The sequence below is a fragment of the Osmia bicornis genome, chromosome 3 (genome assembly GCF_907164935.1).
Source record: "Osmia bicornis bicornis chromosome 3, iOsmBic2.1, whole genome shotgun sequence".
Classification (NCBI taxonomy): Eukaryota; Metazoa; Arthropoda; class Insecta; order Hymenoptera; family Megachilidae; genus Osmia; species Osmia bicornis.
In genome coordinates, this window is record NC_060218.1 from 12094083 (window position 1) to 12121544 (window position 27462).

Below are 27462 nucleotides of genomic sequence, written 5' to 3' on the forward strand. Positions count from 1 at the left end.
GGAGTTTAATTAATCATCTACATTAGTATACTTTATTAAATTGATTACATTTGGCGTGTTTTTGTTACATATTATATATATTGTATATATGTATATATATACATATGTTCATAGTAATTTTGATCTATTTTTCTTCATACTAGGGATTAGTTCTCTTTTACTTTCATATTATGGTTCAGTAATAATACAGTGGTATGTGGTGTTTATTATTTGATTAGTTTTGTTCATCACACGTTGTATTACATTGACTTACTTGTATCTGTATCAGTATTAACTGTATCAGTTAATATCATACTTATCGGAGCGGTATGATAATTCAGTAACAATCTACGCAATTTATAACTATCTGAATTGTTTTGATCTGCTTCATGTTTTATGCTGATTTACGTCTCATGTTGCTCCTCATATTATGTCAGGTGGGTATTTTCTTGTCCTATTAATCGTTACGTTTTGCCTCCACTTCTATTGGCTAGCGTAAGGGTTTCCTGCAGATGGACTAGGATTGTGGTTACGATTTGATATTTAATACTATGGTTAATTTCTTATGTTAATAGTTCTATTTCTTCCTATTATGCTCATTATGTCCATCATCATTAATCTTATGAGATATATGTTGCTACTTATCTTTAATGATGATTTGCTCACAATAATTTATAATTGTTGTTCTTTGCCTTCATTTGATGCTTGGCGTTAGCGTCATCGATTGGCCTGCTCTATTTTATGTTGCTCGTCTTCTAAGTACATCTGTTCGTTGCAGGGTTGCTCGGTTCTACGTAGTACAGACTAGTAGTTTAAATAATCCTAATGGACTTTCATTTACACTATCTTGGTTATCTTGGCTTCTCAGGAGGGATCCTCAACTTCGCTGGTTTGAGCGTTTCATGTAAGCTCTCAGTTTACTTCTTATTATTTGTAATTTTCTTTCAGTCACCTTGATAGTTTTAACAGATGATTATGGGGAACTCCCTGTCACACATGCATTTATTTATTATACTACACATATATGGCGTACCCTTTCTTTTGTGGTGATCTTGTTTCTTGGTTCTTCATTTTGAAGTGATGCATGTGCCTACTTCGCATTAGAATCCGCTGTTTCTGGTTATACTCTATATTTTACCTTTTACTTCTGACAATAATTAGCAGCATTCTATGATTTATTTCTTTTCTCTCATGACTGGCATTTGCTGTCTGCTATTGTCTGGCGTCTTTTACTTTACGTTTCACATCCTTGGTTTATTTTCATTTGAATTTATAGTTCATTTTGAATTTTATTTTAACGATGTGATTACATTGTGTGCTAGTGTTAAATATTAAATACTCTTTACTATTATTCGTCTCCTGCTGCTTGGTTGCTTGGTTGTATGTTTGACGTTTGAGGTTTTGGAGGTTTTGTTGGTTATTCGCTTTTGCTTTGCTTATGCCGAGTTCACATGTGCTCGCTTGCTTGCTCGCTTACTATGCTTCTTATGTTTAGTTCGCATGTTTATTACTGTTTTTTTCTTTCTTTTCAACTGTTTCATTGATTGTTCTGTTGCATTAAATGCATATATACGTTGATTTTCTGTTGTACTTTGTGATTTGTGATTTAATTACGTTTAATCACGTTTAATTATGTTTATTATTTTATTATTGTATTCATCTGTCAGCTGTTATTTACTGTTCGTTTATGGGCTCTTCTATTCATGGGCTTCATGGGCTTATTGATTAATTATTCATTATTCATTATTTATTGTTGCATTTTTGGGGCATTCGAAGCGCTATGCTTGTCATGAGCGTTTGAGCGTTTGCGTGTGTGTGTAAAGTATGTATGGGACAAGTCATCGAGGATTGCAGCCTACGAAGATGTGGCACAGTCAACCGGGGAAAGGATTCGCCCCGGGACCTGACTGTGCTGAAGGAAAATATGACCCTGCCTTTCCCGGCAGGTCGGCGTGATGACCTCAGGGATAAGGCACATCATCAGCAACCTACCAGGTGGACGAAGATGGGCACGGTCAACTGTGGAGATACGATGTCCCTGTCCTGGTCGTGTTGGAGAGCAAGCCCTGCTGAAGCAGGTGAATACATGGCGCGATCACCCGTTGAGTGGGGAAGTCCTCCGGTACCTGGTCGTGGCCGAAGAAAAATGGCCTGTCTTCGTGGAAGGTCAGGTGGGCGTGATGACTGCAAGGATAAGCCACATCATCATTATCTACCTACCATGGTGGACGAAGACATGGCGCGATCACCCGTGGAGATACGATGTCCCGGTTCCTGATCGTGGCCGAAGAGGAACCCCTGTCCTGGCAATAGTGCTATGCAGGCGAAGAGGTGGCGCGGTCACGCCGGGAAGGCGCGATCCTGGATGATGCCCCGGTGCCGATCGTTGCTGAAGAAAAAGTCCTGCGTGTACTGCTCAGGTTGAAAATGTCCTACCGTAAGATCGGAGGTGCAACGGCGTGGTTCTGCAATCCCCCATGGTTGCCTAACGCATGGCGGTTTGCGGGAGGACGGAATAATGCGAAATGCATTGAATTGCCAAAGCGCCGTTGTGGCTATACGTTGGTAACCTTTTATATATCCCAAAGGATGTAGAGGTACTGGCGGCCCACGCAGGGGAGAGGTTTTAGTGGGTAGTATATCCAGCCGCGGGACTGTCCCTTCAGGACTACCTGCTCAAGGTCGCCCCTTCTGGGCTGAGACCTACTCTTGGGTTAAACCCAACCCTTCGGGGTCGGGTTGCCAGGTTGCCCCCTTCTGGGGTTGCCTCTTTGGGTTTGCCCCCACCAATGGGCGCCAGGCTGCCCCCTCAGGGCGGGTATGAGTCCCACACTGCCCGGGCCCCCTCTAGCCGAATAGACGAAAGGGGAACCATCCCGCGCGTGCATAAATGCATTTCCTCTTCTAAAACAAAAAAAAGGGTTAGGTTAGGTTGTGTAAAATGTTCCTGCAAGCAAACTTGAGCAGTTTCAATAATTTCAAACAATCAATCAATTATTTGTGTTACATTATGCTCACCATCTATTTTATTTTCTTCTTTCCTGCTTTTACTCCCAGCTGATCTTCTCTTCTTTGAAGATATGGTACTTTTCCCATGAATTAATGTGACAAGAATGTATTATGTATTGTATTTGTATTTGATGTTTGGCGTTAGCGTCACCAATAGGCCTGCTCAATTTTATGTTGATCGTCTTCCAAGTACGTCTGTTCATTGTAGGGTTGCTTCGTTACACGTGGCACAGTCTAGTAGTTTAAATAATCTTAATTGACTTTAATTCACATTATCTTGGTTATCTAGGCCTCTCAGGACGGATTCTCAGCTTCGCTGGTTTGAGCATTTCATGCAAGCCCTCAGTTCCCTTCTTATTATTTGTAATTTTCCTTCAGTCACCTTGATAGTTTTAACAGATGATTATGAGGAGTCCCCTGTCACATATATATTTATTTATTATGCTATACATATATGGCGTACCCTCTCTTTTTGGTGATCTTGTTTCTTCATTTTGTGGTGATGCGTGTGCCTACTTCACATCAGAATCCGCTGTTTCTGATTATATTTTATACTATACTTTACCTTTTACTGACAATAATTATCAGCATTCTATGTTTTACTTCTTCTCCCTACTGGCATTTGCTATCTGTTGTCTGGCATCTTTACTTTACCTTTTACATCCTTGGTTCATCTTCATTTTCATTCCAATTTTATAGTTCATTTTGAATTTATCTTGAACGATGTGATTATATTGTGTGCTAGTGCTAAATATTAAATACTCTTTACTATTCATTTCTGCTGCTTGGTTGCCTCGCTGTATGTTTGACGTTGAGGTTTTTGAAGGTTTTGTTGGTTATTCGCTTCTGCTCTGCTTTGCTTATGCCGAGTTCACATATGCTCGCTTGCTTGCTCGCTTACTATGCTTCTTATGTTTAGTTCGCATATTTTACTGCTTCGTTCATTATTTTAACTACTTCATTGATTGTTCTGTTGTATTAGATGCATGTATCCGTTGTTTTTCTGTTGTTGTTTGAGATTTGCTCGTTTATTAATTATATTTTCTTCTACATTATTGTTGTCTAAATTTACATTATACTAAAACTAATTATTTTATTCTATTAACTGTACATATTTGTTTGTATCTATTATTAATCGTTTATAAAATAAATCATATCCGACGGGCGAGCGAGGTTCGCGGTTCCCCGCCACTCGTCCTTCCCCTCACAGGTTCCCCCGGGTGGATCGAGTAGCTCGGCACCTGTAGGGGGGCGAGGCGAGACGGCGAAAGATATAAATATATCGATTCCGAGAATCCTCGCTCTCTCTCTTAGTCGGCATTGTGACAAAAGTAAACACGGGCTTATTACGAAACGCTTCTTCATCGAATTCCGTTGTGGATTAAAATCGTCTACGATCCTTCTGTGCATCGTTTAAAGGGATTCCCCGAAAAACGGATTAAATACCGATCCGCGATCGCGTCGAAGTTTTTTTTCACGCTCCAACGAGCAGCGTTTTTCGGAAGCTCGTCTCAATTCCTCGACCGTTTCGACGGAAAATTCGGAGCTTCAAAACATTGGTCCTTCGAGCCGGATCTTTGTCCGGCACCTCGATTTTGACCATCGCGAATCGGTACGTTGTCTTCCGGCCGTGAGTGCAGTGATCTCTTGGCGAACTGCGTCCTCAGTGCATCGAAGTACGATCCAACGGTGGCCGATCGCCCGCTGGACTTCCCGAACTGCTGGAAAAAGGGTTAAAGACTACAGTTTCTTGTGAGTTACGCTGACTTTATTTTCTTGCGTCTAATCAGAATAATCGTATTCTTTATCACGTACACGCCGTTAAACGGTCCGAATTTCAAACCGCCAACGGTCGCGAGTTGTGACCTTGCACGCGCGTGCTGTGTACGTCCTTATGTGTCGTTAGAGAACAGTTTTTGCGGGGTGACTCATCATGTCGACGTCACTCGAAAACCTACTGCGCTCTCAAGAAGACCTGGCCGGACGTATAGAGCGTTTCATGAGGAATACACTGAAGATCGGGCAAGAAAAACTTACTCTAATTATGCTGCAGCAACGGAGGCAGCTGTTAGATACTTATTGGCGTGATTTTTCGTCAACTCACAAATCTATTATTTGCGCAGCTGATAAATCAGTGCCTTACTTGAAGGAAGACGTTTCCAGCACTATTGAAGGTACTTACCTTTCGCACGTCGTGGACTTGGAGGAGAGGATTGCCCTACTCGCCCCAGACCGGAATAAGCCAGGAGACGAGAATTCTTCCGGCAAAGCGTCGTCAGGCGAACCGACTTTACCCACGATCTCGCTGCCCACGTTTTTTGGGGATCTCCTACAGTGGGAAAGTTATCGGGATCAATTCAGAGCTCTAATTCACGGCTCGAAAAAGTTAAGTAAGGTGCAAAAATTACATTATCTCAAATCTAGTCTTACAGGTGACGCAGCAAAAATGCTTACCTGCACTCCGATGACGGACGGTAATTACGAGGCATCGTGGGCGTCCCTGGAGCGTCGCTACGGCAATAAAAGGATCTTAGCGGCCTCACACATGCATCGCATCCTCACTTGTGCTCCCATAGTAAAGGCGTCCTCTCAGGAAATTAAAAGGATTCTCGACGAATTCCGCCAGTCAAGGAATGCACTCGCCTCTTTGGAGCGACCGGTGGAGTCGTGGGACGAATGGTTTTCGTTCCTCCTCACCGAAAAGCTGGATCAAACCACGAGACTCGCTTGGGAAACTTCCTTGGTTGATCCCACTACGCTTCCCCCGTTTGAGGCGTTAGTGGATTTTCTGGAAAATCGTGCTCACGCTATTATTTCTGCTCAAGGTACGAATGCGGCGACGCCCCTCCTCCAGTCCAAGGAAGGCTCCAAGCGGACACCCGTTGCAAATGCTCGACCAAGGGTAACATTGACCACGAACGCCAAGGAAACAGCCAAGCCTAAGACAGCAAAAACGTGCCCGTCGTGTGCTGGCTCACACACTCTTGGCCACTGCACTAGGTTGAAGAAAATGAATCCGCAAGACCGTTTGTCGCTGGTAAAAAAGGTAGGCGTGTGTACAGCATGTCTAAATTCAGGTCATGAAGTTGCAGCCTGCAAGTCAAACTTTCGCTGCCTGGTTTGCGAGGCCAATCACCACACATCGTTACACGATGCCTTTCGGGAAGATCAACCATCGTCATCCAAGGCAAATATAATTACACCGAGCACGAGTGCTGCTTATACGGTCCGATCTCAACGGGTGATTTTATTGGCAACCGCGCCGGTCCGCTTGGAGTCGACTGAGGGTCGCACTTTAGACGTCAGGGCTCTTTTAGATCCAGGCTCTGAGTCGTCATTTGTTAGCGAGAAGGTCGCGCAATCGCTCCAGCTACAGCGGAAAAGTGTGAGGGTGTTACTCACCGGTTATCAGGAGAAGAGCGTCGGGATGGCCAAACACGAAGTCTCCGTCGAGCTTACGTCCTGCGCAGACAGCGACTTCCGCATCACTCTTAACGCGTTGGTGACAAGGAAAGTCACCTCTCCAACTCCGTCTCATCCAGTGGAGGACCATCCATGGAGTCACATGCGGGGATTGCCGCTGGCCGATCCGGAGTTTAGATTACCACGTAGAGTCGACGTACTTCTTGGAGCCGACGTTTGTGGGTACCTTTTCTTGGAAAATAAGGTAGGCCCTCCTGGAACTCCGTCGCTAGTCCGCACGCCGTTTGGATGGTCCCCTTTGGGGCCGGTTTCGACCTCCGACGATCCAGCTTCAGGGGTGGCTCGGGTGCAACTCATCCGAGGCCTGGATGATGTCCGAAACGACCTGCAAAGATTTTGGGAGCTTGAGGAGGTCCCTTCGAAGTCTCCGTGGAGCCCTCAAGACACAGCTTGTGAGGAGTATTTCAAGGAAACGCACTCACGTGATGAACTAGGACGTTACGTGGTGCGGCTTCCATTTCTGAAGGCTACACCCGAAGACATCGGAGTGCCGCGACGTGCCGCTCTTCAACGGTTTCTGGCTGCCGAACGAAGATGGGAGAAGGACTCCTTTTTGCAAACATCTTATGCGGGCTTCATGGAGGAGTATCTGAGACTGGGCCACATGGAACCAGCCTCCAAGTATGATGTCGCTAACGCCAATTACCTGCCTCACCATGCAGTCTGGAAAACCACCGGGTCAGGAAATAAAAGGATTCGAGTTGTCTTTGACGGATCTTACGTTTCAGGCAACAGACCTTCGCTGAACCAGGCTCTTGCGTCAGGACCACGTCTGCAGTCCGACCTTTGGCTGGTGCTCACTCGGTGGAGGTTCCCGAGATCCGTATTTTCTACGGACATAGTAAAGATGTTCCGTCAGATAGCCGTCCATCCTGACGATCGAGATTGGCAGCGCATACGGTGGAGAGACGAAGCTGGAAACGAAGTCCGTGATTTTCGTTTAACCACGGTCACCTACGGGACAACTTCAGCCCCTTACCTTGCTCTACGAGTTCTACAACACCTGGCAGACGATGAGGAACAACGATTTCCTTTGGGCGCAGCCATCTTACGTCGAAATTCCTACGTGGACGACCTGTTGGCTGGAGCCGACGATCCTGCCAAGGCTGAGGAGTCTCGACAGCAGCTAATCGGCATCCTCATGGCGGGCGGGTTCCCTCTTGATAAGTGGACGCTGAACTACACGTCCCAAGGGGAACCTAGTGAAAGAGATCACAAATTCCTGCAGGCGAGCAACGACGCGGAGACGCTAGGACTGACTTGGAATGCGGTGGCAGACACGCTTACTGTTACCTCGGCCAAATCGGACCAACCGTCAACCATCCGAACTTGGACGAAACGACTCGTCCTTTCTTACACTGCTCGACTCTTCGATCCGCTTGGATGGGCCTCACCAGTACTCATACGCGCCAAAACACTACTGCAAGATCTTTGGTTGTCAGGAGCAGATTGGGACGAACCGCTTTCAGTCCGCCTGGAGGAGTCGTGGCTTCAGTTTCGTCAAGATCTGGAAGAGGTAAAGACTATCTCATTACCACGTTGGGTTAGTTACAGGGATGCGATGCACGATCACATCGAGCTGCATGGCTTTTGCGACGCCTCCGAACGAGCATACGCCGCTGCAGTCTATGTACGCTTACCAAGTACCTCCACCAGGGCGAACGTGCATCTCCTCATCGCAAAAACGAAGCTCGCTCCAATCAAGCTCTGCAGTATTCCGCGTTTGGAATTATGCGGAGCTCTGCTACTGGCTCGACTCATGGTGGCGGTTCGGGACGGCATACTTCCTCTACGAGCCACCTTATATGCGTGGACGGATGCATCGGTGGTACTATCCTGGGTCCAATCGCACGCTTCCAGGTGGAAGCCCTTCGTCGCACACCGCGTGGCGGAAATTTAAACGTTACTCCCAGACGTAGATTGGCGTCATCTTCGCAGCGGCGATAATCCGGCGGATTTAGCAACCAGGGGAGTTACCGTACAGGCTCTGAAGGAAGATGAGCGCTGGTGGCATGGCCCTTCGTGGCTTCAGTCGCCCTCCAGTGATTGGCCGTCCTCCATTCGTTCTCAGGACGATTCACTCTCAGAGCAAAGATCTACCGTCCACACCATCGCAGCCGAACATTTAGAATCTGAAAACGACTTACTATGCTGATTTTCGTCGTTGACAAAGCTAGTACGCATTACAGCTTACCTGAGACGCTTCGTGTGGAACACTCGGGGCAACGACAGCAGGCGAACGGGTTTCTTGACTTCCACGGAACTCGATGAGGCTCGAAAATGTATTCTCCGACTGAGCCAATCGGAATATTTTTCCGAAGAATTACACAATCTAAAAACAGGTAAACCGATTAAAAGTAAATCCAATGTATTAGCCTTACGGCCTGTTTTAGATGACTGCGGGATCATTCGTGTGGGTGGAAGATTGGATCATGCATCGCTCACCTACGATCAACGGCATCCAATCCTCGTTCACCGTCGGTCTAATTTGGCTGAGCTAATTGTTCGGGCAGCACACGCTCAGACTCTTCATGGTGGCCTCACGTCGACACAAAGCTTCGTCCGTCAAACGTACTGGATTCCGCAGGACCGCACTCTCCTCAAACGCATCCTAAGAAATTGCGTACGCTGTGTAAGATTCCAAGGTAACACGGGTACGCAGCAAATGGGCTCCTTACCTGCTTCACGAGTCCAGCCTGCCAGGGCCTTCCTTCGCAGTGGGGTCGACTATGCTGGCCCAATCACCCTCTGCATGTCAAAGGGTCGCGGCCAGAAGACGGTCAAGGGCTACATCGCCGTGTTCGTCTGCCTCTGCACCAAAGCTGTCCACCTGGAGCCAGTGTCCGACCTGTCTGCGTCCGCGTTTATCGCGGCCTTCCGACGGTTCGTCGCGAGGCGAGGACGCTGTGCTCACCTCTTAAGCGACAACGCGACGAATTTTCGGGGTGCAGATGCGCAGTTGAAATCTATGTTCAAACGAGCTTCTGAATTTTACAGGGAGGTTGCTGAGCTAATCGCCAACGAAGGAACGAATTGGGAATTTATTCCGCCCTACTCACCTCACTTTGGCGGCCTGTGGGAGGCGGCGGTGAAATCCGCGAAGAGGCATCTTCTTCGGTCAGTAGAGGGCCACAGGCTGACCTTCGAAGAACTGACAACATTATTGTGCCAGGTGGAAGCGTGTCTAAATTCACGACCGTTATCACCACTCACGGACGATCCCAAAGACTTCTCCGCACTAACACCGAACCACCTCATTACGGGTCACTCACTGTCGGCGATTCCGGAATCACCGGAAGATTTAAATTTCGACGGAGGACACAAAAGGTGGGCCCTCGTACAAAAATTAATTGAACATTTTTGGCGTAGGTGGAGTAAAGAATATCTGGGCCAACTGCAACACCTTCCGAAGTGGCGGAAGGCGCTTCCTAACCTCCAACTCGGAACCCTCGTCTTGCTAAAGGAGGACTCGACACCACCAACTAAATGGCCGATGGCGCGCGTCGTGAAGGTCCACGAGGGACAAGATGGCCTAACACGTGTGGCGACCGTCCAGACTGCTACCAGCCTGACCACACGTGCAATCACACGGTTGATTCCACTCGTGTCGCCGAACGATACGGACAACGCTATGGCTAAGAAGACGTCTCATGATACGTCTGTCTACCGGCAGCCGAGCAGTGACGCAGTAGCAACCGCCGATTCTTGGAAACGGTCACGTCGTTGCCGTTCCGACAACGAGGCGGGCGGCATGTTTGAGATTTGCTCGTTTATTAATTATATTTTCTTCTACATTATTGTTGTCTAAATTTACATTATACTAAAACTAATTATTTTATTCTATTAACTGTACATATTTGTTTGTATCTATTATTAATCGTTTATAAAATAAATCATATCCGACGGGCGAGCGAGGTTCGCGGTTCCCCGCCACTCGTCCTTCCCCTCACAGGTTCCCCCGGGTGGATCGAGTAGCTCGGCACCTGTAGGGGGGCGAGGCGAGACGGCGAAAGATATAAATATATCGATTCCGAGAATCCTCGCTCTCTCTCTTAGTCGGCATTGTGCCAAAAGTAAACACGGGCTTATTACGAAACGCTTCTTCATCGAATTCCGTTGTGGATTAAAATCGTCTACGATCCTTCTGTGCATCGTTTAAAGGGATTCCCCGAAAAACGGATTAAATACCGATCCGCGATCGCGTCGAAGTTTTTTTTCACGCTCCAACGAGCAGCGTTTTTCGGAAGCTCGTCTCAATTCCTCGACCGTTTCGACGGAAAATTCGGAGCTTCAAAACAGTTGTATTTTATGATTTAATTACGCTTAATCACGTTTATTATGGTTGTTATTTTATTACTGTAATTGTTATTTATTGTTCGTTTATGGGCTCTTCTATTCATGGGCTTATTGACTCACTTATTTTTATTGGCTCGCTTATTCATTGTTGCATTTATTTTGGGGTATTCGATGCGCTATGCTTGCCTTGTCTTGTCATGAGCGTTTGTGTATGTGTGTGAAGTATGTGAGGGACAAGTCATCGAGGATTGCTGCCTAAGAAGACGTGGCACAACCGGGGAAAGGACTCGCCCCGGGACCTGACTGTGCTGAAGGAAAATATGGCCCTGCCTTTACCGGCAGGTCGGCACGATGACCTCAGGGATAAGGCACATCATCAGCAACTAACCAGGTGGACGAAGACAGGGCACGGTCAACTGTGGAGATGCGATGTCCCGGTTCCTGACCGTGTTGAAGAGCAACCCCTGCTGTAGTAGGTGAACACATGGCGCGATCACCCGTTGAGTGGGAAAGTCCTCCGGTACCTGATCGTGGCCGAAGAAAAATGGCCTGTCCTCGTGGAAGGTCAGGTGGGCGTGATGACCGCAAGGATAAGCCACATCTTCATTATCAACCAACCATGGTGGACGAAGATGGACACGGTCAACTGTGGAGATACGATGTCCCGGTTCCTGGCCGTGTCGTAGAGCAAGCTCCTGCCCTGGTAGGTGAACACATGGCGCGACCACCCGTGAATGGGCTTACTCCGGTTCCTGGTCGTGGCCGAAGAAAAATCCTGTACGTAATCGTGCAGGTTTGTTATAAATTTTTGACTTCGCGAAAACGATTGATTCCCTTCGACGGTTCTGGGGTAAGTGCCATGCCGTTCCTCATGGTCCTCCTACCAGAAGATGCAAGATCTTCCCCACTCCGTGGCCAGATCCTTCTAGAAAATCCTTATTTTTTTACACGTGCCATGCAGCACCATGACTTCGGGTCATCGGCCACACGCGCGTTCCTTAGAGAATCGGCGATCGAACTCCCTATCGCCGTTCCATAAACAAAACATCCGCGATTCTTAGAATTCGTCGCACCTCAAGTATCAACTACCGCCGGCCTAAGTTCGATGACAGACGTATGGCTCGGGGTATCGATAGCCTAAGGAATCCTGAGAAATCCTTGGAAAGCAGGTCAAAGCCCCAAATGCAATGACCCTGCCACGTGTCAACCCTTGCACACGTGCTGACGCTAACAGGTTGAAAATGTCCTACCGCTGGATCGGAGGTGCAACGGCGTGGATCCTCAATCTATCATGGTTGCCTAGCGCATGTCAGATTGAGGAAGGACGGAATAACGCGAAATGCGTTGAAGTGCCGAAGCGCCGTTGTGGCTATACGCTGGTATTCTTTATATATTCTAACGAGTGAAAAGGTACCGGCGGCCCACGTTAGAGGAGAGGTTTTAGTGGGTAGTATGTCCAGCCACGGGAGTGCCCCCCTATGGGCTGCCCGGCTAGGTCGCCCCTTCAGGGCTGTGACCTCAACCTCACCCCCCCCCCCCCAACCCTTCCGGTTGGGTTGCCAGGTTGCCCCCCTCTGGGGTTTTCTCTTTGGGTTAGCCCCCACCTCACGGGCGCCAGGCTGCCCCCTCAGGGCGGACATGAGTTCCACACTGCCCGGGCCCCCTCTAGCCGAATAGACGAAAAGGGGAACCAGCCCGCGCGTGCGCAAACGCATTTCCTCTTCCAACTGAACCAAAAAAAAAGAAGGGTTAGGTTAGGTTTTTTTATTTTTTTTTCAATTTTTAAATATTTTTTGTACATTTTTTTTCATTTTTTAAATATTTTTTTCACTTTTGTAAAATCTCTTTTTATATTTTTTTTCACGTTTTTTTCTTAATGTGCTCACTGAGATCAGTGCAGAAACCACTTTTTGGACGATTTTAGTTTTTGACCTCTACCGGGACGGCAGGTGGGAGTTAAGAGATGGGATGACCACCGCTGGAATCGCCATCTCAAGGGCTATCTATGGTAAAAAAATCAGATCGATCTGAGGTTACCCCGTAAACCATAACTCAACCGAAAATTCGGACATTGGATATATTTTGGAAGTCGATTAGAAATACCCGCTAGAATTACACGACAAGCATGCAGATTTACCTTTTCATCCAATACGCGAGAAGCCTCCTAATGCCAAACATGAGAAACTACTCGCTACACTTCAGGATAAGCAACATCAGGATAAGTTACATCATCCATTACCGCAATCTTCAAGAATGCTTAAATCATGGCTTAAAGGTTTCTATAATTCATCGCGTTTTAGAATGTAAACAATCTCTATGGCTTCGCGAATACATTAATTTAAACACGCAACTTAGAACTGTAGCTAAAAATGATTTTGAAAAGAACTTATTTAAATTAATGAATAATGCAGTCTTTGGTAAAACTATGGAGAACGTTAGAAATCATGTAGTCGTTAAATTAGTTACAAAATGGGAAGGCAGATACGGCGCCGAGGCCCTGATAGCAAAACCAAATTTTCATAGCAGATCAATATTTTCGGAACATTTGATTGCAATAGAGATGCGAAAGTTGGAAATTAAATTTAGAAAACCCATTTATGTTGGTATGTGTATTCTGGATATATCAAAAACATGTTTGTACAAATTCCATCATGATTATGTTTGGCCGAAATTTAAACATCTTTGTAAAATATTATACACAGACACAGACAGTCTTATATACGAACTGGAATGTGATGACATATACGATGTAATGAAACGCGATCTACATCTGTTTGACACGAGCGACTATTCCGAGGGCAATGTTTACAGTATTGTAACGTCCCGCTAAGAAGACCCGGCATTTTTTCGTTTTTACTATTGTAACGTCCCAGTGATAGGTACGTCACTGGGATTCCCTAAGAAGGCGACTCGTATGACTGTATTAGGGATTGTAGGTTCGCGTGGTGTGCGGTTGAGGAGTAAAATCCAAACATTAATGTATCAAACCAAAGATTTATTCGAATAGGTAAGTATTTGATAACTGAATATGCTTGTTCTGAGTATAATATAAAAATAACGCTGGTATAACAATGAGTGCAGGCTAAAATATGAAATATAATGAGAAATTATAATTAGTATGCCCTAGATTAGAAAATACAGTGAAAAGTATATGATTAGTAATTAGTATTAGAATTAGTATGAGCTTTAATCTATGGATACAGCCAACACTCTGTACAATCACCAACTACGCTAAGTATTGGAAACTATAATTCAGTGGCTTGTACGGTACCCTCAGACACGCGTGGACTTTGCCTACAAGGCGCAATCAGTTTCTGGACTAGCCAGAGCTATGTAAAAACAGGCCGTTTCAAGGAGCTCCGCTCCTCCCTAGCTCTTTATACTTGAGTATTGGCTTAGTACAAACACCTGGTTAACACGTTGCGCACCATGAGTAGGGTGTCCACAGATCTGAAGTCTCGCACGTCACCACTGAGAGAAAAGGATAAAGCTCTATCGTTGCCTAAGTAATTCAGCGCAGAGCTTTCCTCTACTACCAGAGTGCTGTCTGTATTCGATCGAAGTCGGAGATGATCTGATCTGACACTGCGTGGAACGCCTCTATTTATAGTCAGATTCTGCTAACTTAGCGTTTTTCTTCTACATAGAATTCCTTTCGACTTCTGGAATTCCCCATCACGTGTCTGCCGAATACCCCTACTATAGAATCTCACCCCACCGCGGAATCATCGGGGTTGCGCTGGCGCATATGTGGTCGCACGTCGATCATTTATCGATAATTTAACTCACCGACTGTGTTCCGGATTTAGAGCGCCATAATTTAAAATATAACCAATTAGTGTTTGACAACACCAACGGCTCGGCGTTGTCGTCGGTCGATCGGTTTATAAAAACACCGACGCCGCGACAAACGTCCTACTCATTCGTTTGCGCTCTGATAACAAACGACACGTAACACGCGACTAATTCGCTCATCTTCTTTACTAATTAAAGAAAAATAAAGTGCCTCAAGTGAACACGTTTATTATCACCAAAGTTATCGCCAGTGTCAAATTCATTTTCCTGCACGCGTTTCCCTTACCAAATTAACCGGTAATTTTGCCTAGAGCAAAATTAATACTCTACGCGCAACAAATGGTCCTTCGAGCCGGATTCTAAGGATCTAAAGCAGTGCAGTGCCGCATAAAAAACAATTCTAATTGTGTGGTGAACATTAAAATCGCGAAAGTGCTGAAATCTAAGCCGGATTAAATCGGCAGAACAAAGGATTTTGCACGTGTCGTTCGAACTCAACCGACATCGCGACCTCCGCCGGTAAACATCGGAGGACGTTCACGCGCTTCGCTTCGCGAAAACAGTGACGTGGTCATAACAGTTCACCTTGCGGTACAGTACGTTTATTTGAAACACTTAATATCAAACATTATGGATACATTAATCCGCGAAAATAAAGTGCATGCACGCCTGATCAACAATGCACTGCTCAACTTTAAAAAATTGGGGAAGGTGAATCACACTCCTGCAGTGATTCGCAGTCGGATCAACCTGCTTAAGGATTACTGGGCCAAATTCCAATCAACGCAAGTCCAGATCGAGGTTGCAGCAACGGAGGAGGACACCAGGGCGAATCCCTACTTCTCCAGCGACGTCTTCGGGGATACGGAAGCAGCTTTCCTTGCCGCCCTCGACGCTATGACGGCAGCCTTACCGACGGACTCCGAACCTGCAAGTAACCCATGTAATACGAGTACCGCTTCTTGTAATCGCGAATCTGCACTGTCGGCCAAGCTTCCTCGCGTCGAATTACCTAAATTCTCCGGGGACTATACGGAATGGGAAAATTTTCGAGGCCTCTTTCAGTCTTTAGTTGGCTCTAACGACGCGTTACCGGAGGTGCAAAAGTTGCACTATCTTAAATTAAGCTTAATTGGTGAAGCGTCTCTTCTATTAAAAAACGTTGCCACTTCCGCGGCGAATTACGAGGCAGCGTGGAAACTATTGACCGACAGGTACGCTAACGAACGCGCGCTCATAACCGCTCACCTGAAAATGTTGTTCGACTCACCCCCGATCGGATCCGCAGTTCTAAGCGATTTAAAAAGTTTACGCGATAGATCTCGCGCCGCATTAACGGCCTTAAAAAACATGGCTCGCCCGGTCGAATACTGGGACGATGTTCTTGTTTTTCACTTTGTCCGCAAGTTGGACAAGGAGTCCCATCGGGAGTGGGAGTTACGCATGGGTGAAGAGGAATTGTTCCCATCCCTCGCGGATTGGGAGGCGTTCCTCAATGTGCGAATTCGAACTCTGGAATCGTTGGCGTCATCCCACGGAGAAGGAAACAGCGCCTATAAAAATAAATCAGCGCCTATTAAAAACGTGAAAGCGCATTTAAACGCGTCGGAAACGAAATGCGTCGCGTGCGGCGCCGATCACGCTTTGTTTAAATGTGACGTGTTCCGTGGGCAATCCGTCGAACAACGATTATCACTCGCGCGCGAACATCATCGATGTTTTAATTGTTTACAAAAAGGACATCTCCCGGCAGCCTGTCCTAGCAAACGCGCTTGTTCGATATGTAAAGGTAGACATCATTCTCTTTTGCATTCTGAGCGAAAGGGTTCGAAGACGTCGTTCGTGTAACGACCCAAGAATTTAAAACAATATCTTTTTAATTTTATTTTTCTTTATTATAACCAATTTTTTTATACAGAATATTTTATTTTATTTTTATTGTTAATATTTAATGTATAAATTTTTGTAATAAACATTTTCATTTCGTCGATAACCGAGTTTGTTGAATTTATCGATAAAAGTTTAGTCGATAAGTCGGACGGTAAAACAGTTTACCGATAAATTATCGACGTCCGACCGCGCACGCGCGAGCGCAACCCCAGTAACCATACGGTGGGGTAGTATTCTAGAGTGGGGATGCTGGACCACCACGTGACGGGAAAAACCCAGCTACCCCAAGAACTCTATGCGGAAAAAAAGTGCCGACTCAGCAAAATCTGAGTATAAATAGAGGCGTTCCGCACAGTTTCATCGCAGATCTTCTCAGACCTCGGTCTGAAACAGACAACACTCTGATTAGTAGAGAAGAGCTTGCGCTGAACTGTCTAGGCAGCGATAGAGCGCGAGCTATAGCTAATTTCTACTATTCCACTGGTGGCGTGCAGGACTACGGAACAGTGGACCTCCTATTCGCGGTGCGCAACGTGTTACACAGGTGTTACGCTAAGCCAACACTCAAGTGTAAAGAGCTAGCGAGGAGCGGAGCTCCTTGAACGGCCTGCGTTTAACACGGCTCTGGTATAACCAGAAACCGATTGCGACCTGTAGGAAGGGTTAACTTGATTCCAATAGTCTAGCACAAACCTCTGGAGTTTAGTTTCCATAATTATTGTTGAAAACGAACAGAGTGTTGACTGTAGAAGAAGACCACGCCGCACTTGCGTTAGCGCTAACGATTAATTACAATTATTAATTTTTACTTACATATTAATTACTAATTACATATTTTTCAATTGTATTCCCAATCTAGGGCGAACTAATTATAATTTCTTATTGTATTCCTATTTCTAGCCGCACTTATTGTGATACTAGCAACTTTGTATTATAATTCAATATTCACTTACCTTTCATTCTTGAATAAACATATTTTCATTCAGTTTCTAGCACATTAGTGTTTGGATTTCACTCCTTAACCGCACACCACACGAACCTAAAATCCTTAACACATTTATTACGAGTCGCCTTCTAAGGGAACCGCTCTCCCTACAAGTCGGTGCAGTGACGTACTCACTCTGGGTCGTTACACGTAGTTATAGTAAATAAAAATTTGGTGACAGCGGTGGGATTGTTCGAGTGGTAAGGAGAAATCATATCTCTGCGGACATTAATGGTTAGCCTAGAAACAGACAAATACAAATAAAAAAGTAAAGTACAAGAAATATATATAAAAAAAAGAGAGAAAAAAAAAAAAAGGGAAAAAAAAAAAAAACAAATATATAATACATAATATACATACATATATACTATATCAATAAGCAAAAATCAAGATGCCAAACGGAATAGCCGATCAACCAGCCAGCGCATCAGCCAGCGGATCAGCCAACGGATCGACTGAAGGAAGCCGACCGATCAGTATTCGCGATGCAGCAGACATCGTACCAGCATTCAACGGCCGCAACATACCAGTCTATCAGTTTGCAAAGAGCTGTTTCAAAGCGAAGAATATAATCTCTCCGAATGCTGAGTATGGATTGGTACAATTAATCAAGAACAAATTCTACGGGCAAGCAGCAAGAGTGGTATTAAACGGAGACTACGACACCATCGAGGAACTGATTGCCGTAATAAAATCACGGTTCGCACCACTCTTCACTTCGATGCAGCTATGCGGCGACATGGCAAGGATCGCACAGGGTCCAACTGAGGCAGTCGTAGACTACGGCAGCCGCGTCTCAGGACTTCTACTACAAATTAAAAGCTGCAACGAGTTAGAATTCCCAGACAACATCGAAGGATACAACCGGTCGTCGGAAACTAATACAATTAAAGCTTTCCTCACCGGTTTAAAACAGGAGGTATATAACCGAATGAAAAATCAAAACTTCAACAGCCTTGACGAAGCAATCAGTGCAGCAATTGTAGCCGAGGCAGAAAATATAGAAAGCCAGACCAAAGCTAACCTATCACAGGGATTCACTACGGCCGAACAATGCGACAACTGCTATGGATACGGGCATAACGCCAGTGTATGCTGCAGTCAGCGGTTCCAAAGACAATCAATGTCGAGGGCCCGCTGGCCAGCAAAACACTGCCAACACTGCCAAAGGTCCGGGCACACCTTGGAAACTTGCTGGTTTAAGGACCAACCAGCAAGACCCGGAGTCCCCCAGGACTTTGTGCAGCCAGCTCAAACCTATAGAAATCAACCCACGCAGTGACAAGGTCAAAATTGGACACGAACAAGACCTCCAATTTGTGAATTCTGCCAAAACATTGGCCATACAATTCAGGAATGCCGGAAAAAGGCATATCAAGAACGTATCAAGAGCCAGAGACCCCAGCAAACTCCTCAAGTACAACAGGTACGTAAAAAGGCAAATTTGTACCTAAACTTAGGAGAAATAAATAAATCTCCCAGTGTCGAGCTGGTAAGCGAAAGTTTCAAAAATCAGCAAGCCTTATTCATGGTCGACACGGGGTCAGACATTAATATAATTAAAAAACAAGCAATTTCAAAAGAAATTATTATAAATACAGATGCAATTTTTCAATTAAATGGAATCACTAAAAGCTCTATTTATACAACAGGATACATCAAAGTAAAGATATTGGAAACTGAATCCATATTCCACATCATCGAAGAACTACCAATAGAACAAGACGGAATTTTAGGAACAGAGTATTTTAAAAGCAGTGGAGCCAGCATCAATTACGCCAAGTCTATACTAATCGTAAATAACAATATAATACCATTCAAGCAACCAGCAGTGGTAATACCATCTAGGACAAAAACCATGATACCTATAAGAGTATCAAACACTGAAATAAAAACTGGTTTTGTCCCAAAATTACAGCTTCACCCACAAATATATATGGGAAACGCTGTAGTCACGAATCGTGATGGTGTAGCATTTCTGTATGCGATCAACGTTGGAGCAGAAGACATCGAAATCGAAATGCCAGCAGTAGAGCTGCAACAGTATGAAGAGGCACCACAGAACGAAGAAACATTCCATCAAGAACCTAAAAGAGCTCAGCAAATTCTTAAAATATTACAAACAGGTCATTTGAATCAAGAAGAACTCACTAATGTAGAGGATATAGTAAAAGAGCACGCTGACAGATTTTATATAGACGGAGATAAACTTCCAGCAACGAATAAAATCTATCACAGGATCATCACGACGGATGAGGTGCCTGTAAATGTTAAGCAGTACAGATATCCTCATGCGTTGAAAGATGAAATTAATCACCAAGTAAATGATCTCCTGGGAAAAGGAATCATCAAGCATTCCTCATCACCTTTTAACTCACCTTTATGGATAGTACCAAAAAAGCAAGATTCACAAGGAAATAAATGCTGGAGATTAGTGATTGATTTTAGAAAATTAAATGAGAAAACGATCAGCGATGCCTATCCACTACCCAACATTACGGATATCCTGGATCAAGTGGGAAGCGCAAAATACTTCTCCGTGTTTGATTTAAAATCTAGTTTTCATCAAACACCAATGCATCCGGAAGACAAGCACAAAACAGCATTTTCAACACCATTCGGGCATTTCGAATTCAACAGAATGCCTTTTGGTTTAAAAAATGCTGCAGCCACATTCCAGCGCCTGATGAACAACGTCCTAGACGGATTACAAGGACTGGAACTATTCGTGTTCATCGATGACATCGTGATTTATGCAAGCTCACTAAAAGAACACGAGATAAAGGTCAACAGGATGATGACGAAGCTTAGAGAAGCAAATTTATGCTTACAACCTGACAATTGCCAATTTTTAAAGAAAGAGGTGGCATACCTGGGCCATATAATTACAGAAGACGGTGTAAAACCTGACCCAGCAAAGGTTGAAGCAGTCCAAAAATTCCCCGTTCCAAAGACTGTCAAAGATATCAGACAGTTCCTAGGATTGTGCGGATATTATAGACGTTTCATTAAAGACTTCTCTAAAATAGCTAAACCATTGTCTGACTTGACGAAGAAGGAGCAAAAATTCGAATGGTCCAACCAGCAACAGCAAGCTTTCGAATTTTTAAGAAACGTATTATGCGAAAAGCCAATCCTACAATATCCTGACTTTGAGAGACCATTTAATATAACCACTGACGCATCCGGAACAGCAGTAGGAGCGGTCCTAAGTCAAGGAGAAATAGGAAAAGATCAGCCAGTAGCATACGCATCAAGAGTAATGAATAAGCCGGAAACACAATACTCCGCAACAGAAAGGGAATTACTTGCTGTAATATTCGCAATAAATCATTTCAGACCATATATTTTCGGCAGAAAATTCTATTTAATCACAGATCACAAACCTTTAATCTGGTTAAACAGTCTCTCAGATCCAACATCAAGACTCATGAGATGGAAACTGAGATTGAGCGAATACGATTATGAGATTAAATATAAACCAGGCAAGCAAAACATGAACGCTGATGCTCTATCCAGAAATCCTGTCGAGGATATAAATGCTCTACAAATAAATGCGAAAAGGCTGCACTCATCTACGTCTGGATCAAAGAAGAAGCGTAAGAAAAGGAAAGAATGGCATCAATATCCCACTCGCCCCAGACAAACAACAACCACCTCAGAATCAGGCAAGCACAAAAAAAGGAAGGAGTGGCATCAATATCCCACTCGTCCTAGACAAACAACGACGTCAGAATCTAGGGAATTTAAAAGGAAAAAAGAAGCACATCAGTATCCAACTAGACCGAGACCAACAACTACAACTGAGTCTGAAAATCATAAAAGGAAGAAAGAATGGCATCAATATCCAAGAAGACCAAGGCCAACAACCTCGTCAAGTTCACGAGAAATTAAAAAGAGGAAAATCAGCCACAAACATTTAACACGACCACGAGATGACTCCACAGATGTTGAAATAAGGAAAAGATACCGAAAAGATAACATACGAGAGAGAAGCCCATCTCAAAGAGGAAGTACAGCAAGAAAAAGGATAAAAGAAGACTATACAAGTTCAGATGAATCTCAGTATTACGAAACTGATGTATCTGAAGAACCACCAAAATCAAAACCAAGAAAACGAATAAAAACATACTCTTCTGAAGAAATCAAGAAAAAAAGAAAACCTAATGAACAGCAAATTACAGTTGATGTACATCAACCACCAGAAGAAAAGAAATACATCATCCCACAGAAACGACTTATAGTTCAAGAACCTGTAATAATTGGAGATGAAATAGAAGAATACAATGAAGAAACGATATTACCTAAACACATCTTCAAAGAACCACCCAGAATCGATTCCTCTTCAAGCACAAGAGAAAGGTCTCCTATAATAAAAAGAAAAGTAGAAAAAGAAACCTCAAGTGACACATTATCAGCTCCTATCACACCTATCAAAATTAAAAAAGGAAAAACCGAACAACCGTCTACAATTAAACAAATTAAACCAAAAATAATTAGCAATAAACCAGTCATATTTAAAATAGAAGAAACCGAAGACCAGTTATGGATGAAGAGAGGTACAGCAGTAATATTCATTAATAAAGAAGGACAACCTGAAGATTACCAGTCAAAACAGTTAATAGAAAATGAAAAGATTAAAATTTCTAAACCACAAAACAGTATCACAGAATATAAAATTAAAAATAAGTTAATTTTTGGAGTATTAGTAGATTATAAAGAAAATTTACCACACAAAATTAAAGCTCTTCATCACATGTTAGTTCAAAAAGGAATCCAGGAATGCAGCATGCCAGACAAGCAAGGGTTAAAAGCAATTCTTCAAGTAATCTTTGCAGATTCAAACATCAACATCATCATCTGCAAAGGGACAATCCAAACTCCACCTAAAGATGAAAGAAGAAGTATAATTAAAGAAAATCATGAAAGCACAGTTGCAGGACACAAAGGAATTAGAAAAACTTACCTCAGGATCAGGAACAAGTATTATTGGAAAAACATGAAGAGAGAAATTACCGATTATATCAGATCATGCATCAGTTGCCAAAGAACCAAGCTAGTAAGGATGAAGAATAAGGAGCCTATGGTTATCACAGACACTCCTTCAGACGCATTCGATAAGGTGTCTTTAGATATTCTTGGACCCTTACCTATGACACAAAAAGGATACAGTTACATCCTCACCATACAAGACAACTTGACCAAGTACTCCGTCGCAGTTCCACTTGTATCAGCTACATCAGAGGACGTCGCAAGAACATTCACCAACTCGTTCATATGCCAATTCGGCAGTCCTAAAGCTATCCTCACCGATCAGGGAACATGCTTCACATCCTCACTTATTAAGAAGCTAGCTAAAATCTTCCACATCCAAACGTACCGTACATCATCCTTCCATCCTCAGTCAAACGGGTCCCTGGAAAGAAGCCATCACGTTCTAGTTGAGTACTTGAAACACTATATATCTAAACAAGAACACTGGGATGAATGGCTACAACAAGCAATGTTTTCATATAACACTAGCGTTCATGAGGGGACAAAATTCACACCTCATGAACTAGTATATGGAAAAAAAGCAAGGCTACCATCAAAGTTTACACCTACTGACAGTTTAGATACATACCCAGATTATGTAGACAAACTATTACAAAATTTACATAAAATTAGGCAAACAGCAAAAACAAATCTAGAACAATCAAAATATAGACAAAAATACTACTACGATAGGAAAATACGACCAATTAATTATAAAACAGGAGAAGAAGTTATGTTATTAAACCCACCAAGAAAAAGTAAACTACAAAAAGAATATACAGGACCGTACAAAGTTTTAAGAAACATAGAAAAAAATAACATAGAATTGCAGATAGGTCCCAAAAAGACTAGGATAGTTCACAAGGATCGACTAAAGAGGGCCTATCGACCAGTCTACAACATAGATCAAAAATAAAAATCGATATACTAGTCTATATAATTTTCGGAACATGCGCATGCGCACATACAAAATTTTAAACCTGCCGCCATATTGTGCAAAGTACATTAAAAGAAAGCACGTAAGAGTGACGCTATCTGAACAAAATAGTAGAAAGAGTAAAGGAAAGAAAGAAAAAAAGAAGAAAGATTGTTCAAAAAGAGAAAAGAGTAAGCATAGATGATACAATTTAAGATTTTCAGTATCTTATAATAAATAACTTCCGTTGCAGGAAAATGACACAACAAATTCCAAATGTCGCAAATGCATTGTGTGTGAGAGATAACACAATTGCATTTGAATATATATTTAATCCGAGAATGGGACGCTTATGCACCGAATGTGCGTTAAGAACAGTAGAACAAGCAGCGAAGCATTGGTTCCACATAGGAGTCCATCATTTTATTAAAGTAGAGGAGAGCGTAAGACAGACTACATGTGTTTCATGTAGACAAACCATTGCCAGCTTACGACCAGCAATAGCCTGCACCGATTGTCGTAATGCAGTTGCAAATATGGATAACGAACTAATAGAAACGTACAACGAAGGGTACATGTTACCTGCACATGAACCAGAAATATTCTGTCTGGATAAAATTTACGAATAAATTTAAAAACCTATTGTAATATAAGATTTCTTTTTTTTTAAATATATAACCATTTTTGTTCCATAGACGAGTAAATTTATTTCAAATCCTACAAAAACATTTTCAATTCGCTCGGAACATTTTTATTTCGTTCGAAGTATTAATGCGCAGACTCGCAAGTCCGCCATGTTACATAGAAAAAAGATAGAAAGAGACAGAAACAAAGAGCGAGAGAGAGAGATATACGAAGCGACGCTACGCACGCGCAACTATATTCAACTCGTAGATAGCGAAAATGGTGAGACGCGCAGGACGACGCGAGCGTTTAAAAAGGCTAAGAAGAGCCCTAAAACAATTCAAAGAGGTAGAATTGTATCATCAAAGATTTATTTCATTCATTAATTATTTCTTTTATACAAAATTTCAAAGATAACAGTGCAAGAAGAAATTGTAATGCAAAGGGAGGAAATGCAACCACCACCACCACCACCACCACAATGGAAATTAGTATTGATTGATATTCCGGAATTTGACTGGAAGGTTTATAGAAGATCAGTGAAGACGGACCCAAGACGAGAACACGGACAAGTGGTGCGTTACTTCGGAGTTCTGTCGGCCTCCCCAAGGAATAACGAGGAGAAGTGTTGCTGCGCCCTGTGCAACATAAAAAGAAAAAACATTTGTCTCTTGAGGACAAGAGACAAACGCGCGGGGGAAGCTGTAACGACCCAAGAATTTAAAACAATATCTTTTTAATTTTATTTTTCTTTATTATAACCAATTTTTTTATACAGAATATTTTATTTTATTTTTATTGTTAATATTTAATGTATAAATTTTTGTAATAAACATTTTCATTTCGTCGATAACCGAGTTTGTTGAATTTATCGATAAAAGTTTAGTCGATAAGTCGGACGGTAAAACAGTTTACCGATAAATTATCGACGTCCGACCGCGCACGCGCGAGCGCAACCCCAGTAACCATACGGTGGGGTAGTATTCTAGAGTGGGGATGCTGGACCACCACGTGACGGGAAAAACCCAGCTACCCCAAGAACTCTATGCGGAAAAAAAGTGCCGACTCAGCAAAATCTGAGTATAAATAGAGGCGTTCCGCACAGTTTCATCGCAGATCTTCTCAGACCTCGGTCTGAAACAGACAACACTCTGATTAGTAGAGAAGAGCTTGCGCTGAACTGTCTAGGCAGCGATAGAGCGCGAGCTATAGCTAATTTCTACTATTCCACTGGTGGCGTGCAGGACTACGGAACAGTGGACCTCCTATTCGCGGTGCGCAACGTGTTACACAGGTGTTACGCTAAGCCAACACTCAAGTGTAAAGAGCTAGCGAGGAGCGGAGCTCCTTGAACGGCCTGCGTTTAACACGGCTCTGGTATAACCAGAAACCGATTGCGACCTGTAGGAAGGGTTAACTTGATTCCAATAGTCTAGCACAAACCTCTGGAGTTTAGTTTCCATAATTATTGTTGAAAACGAACAGAGTGTTGACTGTAGAAGAAGACCACGCCGCACTTGCGTTAGCGCTAACGATTAATTACAATTATTAATTTTTACTTACATATTAATTACTAATTACATATTTTTCAATTGTATTCCCAATCTAGGGCGAACTAATTATAATTTCTTATTGTATTCCTATTTCTAGCCGCACTTATTGTGATACTAGCAACTTTGTATTATAATTCAATATTCACTTACCTTTCATTCTTGAATAAACATATTTTCATTCAGTTTCTAGCACATTAGTGTTTGGATTTCACTCCTTAACCGCACACCACACGAACCTAAAATCCTTAACACATTTATTACGAGTCGCCTTCTAAGGGAACCGCTCTCCCTACAAGTCGGTGCAGTGACGTACTCACTCTGGGTCGTTACATTCGTAAGCAAAGGTCGCGAATCGACCTCTCACGCGGATTTAGAATCAAGTCAACATTCGGCGCAACCTACACACGTAGCGGATGACAATATGGAAGACACGCCGATGTCGAATTCGGTAAACACGCACTTCGGTACGTCGCGTCATGAAAAAGAGGTCGTTCTCGCTACAGCTTGGATCAAAGTTGGCACTTGCGAAGGCCGACAAGCGACATTACGCGCTTTAATTGATCCAGGGTCGGAAGCGACGTTCATTCGCGAGAATGTTGCAAACGCGTTGCGCGCTAATCGCCAACACGTTCAGGCTTCCGTCTCCGGCATTGGTGCCGGGACGTCGGCCACCGCTCGCGCCTCCGCGCACGTTACGATTGAACCGTGCCACGGAAAAGGGCCTGTCATCCCTGTGCGCGCTCTTATCTTGAAACGGCTTACTAATTACCGCTCAAATTCGATAGACACCTTGAGTAGGTGGATACACTTACGTGGTCTTGAGTGGGCCGATCCTCTCACTAATAATAATGCGCCTGTGGACCTCATAATCGGCGCGGATAATTATGGCGCGATCTTGCTCGAAGGCCTTCGAAAAGGCCTTCCATCCGAACCCGTCGCGCAGAAAACGATTTTCGGGTGGGTGTTGACTGGTCCCGCTCGGTCCGCTGAGTCTCACGCAATGCAACTCCACGTACATTACGGCGACCTTAACGCTGAAATAAACAACACGTTAAGGAAGTTTTGGGAGGTGGAAGCGCCTCCACCGGTAACGTTCCTCTCCGAAGAGGACAAAAAATGTGAAGAACATTTTCGGCAGACTCATTCGCGTAAACCCGACGGCAAATACGTAGTGCGATTGCCGTTTAAATCAGAGCCTCCCATCGATATCGGGGCTTTGAAAGGAATCGCGGTCGCCTCCTTTTATAGATTGGAGAAACGGCTCGCCAAAGACGCGGAACAAGCTACGGCTTATCACTCCTTTCTGGAGGAATACCTGCAGCTCGGTCATATGCGGGAATTTCTTGAAACAGACCCTCCTTCTGAGCAAAAGGTCTATTTGTCGCATCATCCGGTCATCCGTCAAGACAGCAGTACGACAAAATTGAGAGTGGTTTTTAACGCGTCGATGCCTACGTCAAACGGCTCTACGCTAAACGATCATTTACTAGTTGGTCCGAAATTGCAAGCTGACCTCGCGGTCACGATTTTACGATGGCGCATGTATCAGTTCGTGTTCGCAGCAGATATCGCTAAAATGTTCCGGCAAATCTGGATCGATCATCGCGACACCGCCTACTAGCTGATAGTTTGGCGCGTTAAACCCGAAGATCAGTTGAAAACATATGAAGTGCTTACCGTGACATACGGGACGGCCCCAGCGCCCTTCCTCGCGAATCGGGTCATCAAACAACTCGCGCTGGATGAGGGGACTAATTTCCCTCTCGCGGCTCCTATCCTGAATGAGCACCTCTACGTTGACGACGCGCTTTTCGGGGCCGATGATCGAGTGTTGGCTCGTCAAACACGGCAGCAGGTAACGGATGCCCTCAGACACGGAGGTTTCCACCTAAGAAAGT

General features: G+C 43.9%; 3 protein-coding genes and 1 long non-coding RNA gene across 4 annotated transcripts; 3 read left to right on the top strand and 1 right to left on the bottom strand.

The window, feature by feature from the left end:
• Window positions 1-3053: 3053 nt before the first annotated feature.
• LOC123987690 lies at window positions 3054-5245 on the bottom strand. Its single transcript, XR_006829296.1, has 3 exons — window positions 5171-5245; window positions 3452-4709; window positions 3054-3370 (listed from the first exon to the last, which is right to left on the bottom strand). It is a non-coding gene; the product is annotated as an uncharacterized LOC123987690 (long non-coding RNA).
• LOC114881237 lies at window positions 4702-8972 on the top strand. Its single transcript, XM_046285204.1, has 2 exons — window positions 4702-7987; window positions 8865-8972. The coding sequence occupies exons 1-2, from the start codon at window positions 4922-4924 to the stop codon at window positions 8970-8972; spliced, it is 3174 nt and encodes a 1057-aa protein (XP_046141160.1). The 5' UTR covers window positions 4702-4921.
• Window positions 8973-9136: 164 nt separating this feature from the next.
• On the top strand, window positions 9137-10279 carry LOC123987682. The gene has a single exon (XM_046285154.1). It carries the CDS (start codon window positions 9137-9139, stop codon window positions 10277-10279), a length of 1143 nt encoding a protein of 380 aa, XP_046141110.1.
• A 4913-nt stretch (window positions 10280-15192) lies between these two features.
• Window positions 15193-16410, top strand: LOC123987683. The gene has a single exon (XM_046285155.1). The coding sequence runs from the start codon at window positions 15193-15195 to the stop codon at window positions 16408-16410; it is 1218 nt and encodes a 405-aa protein (XP_046141111.1).
• Window positions 16411-27462: the final 11052 nt, after the last annotated feature.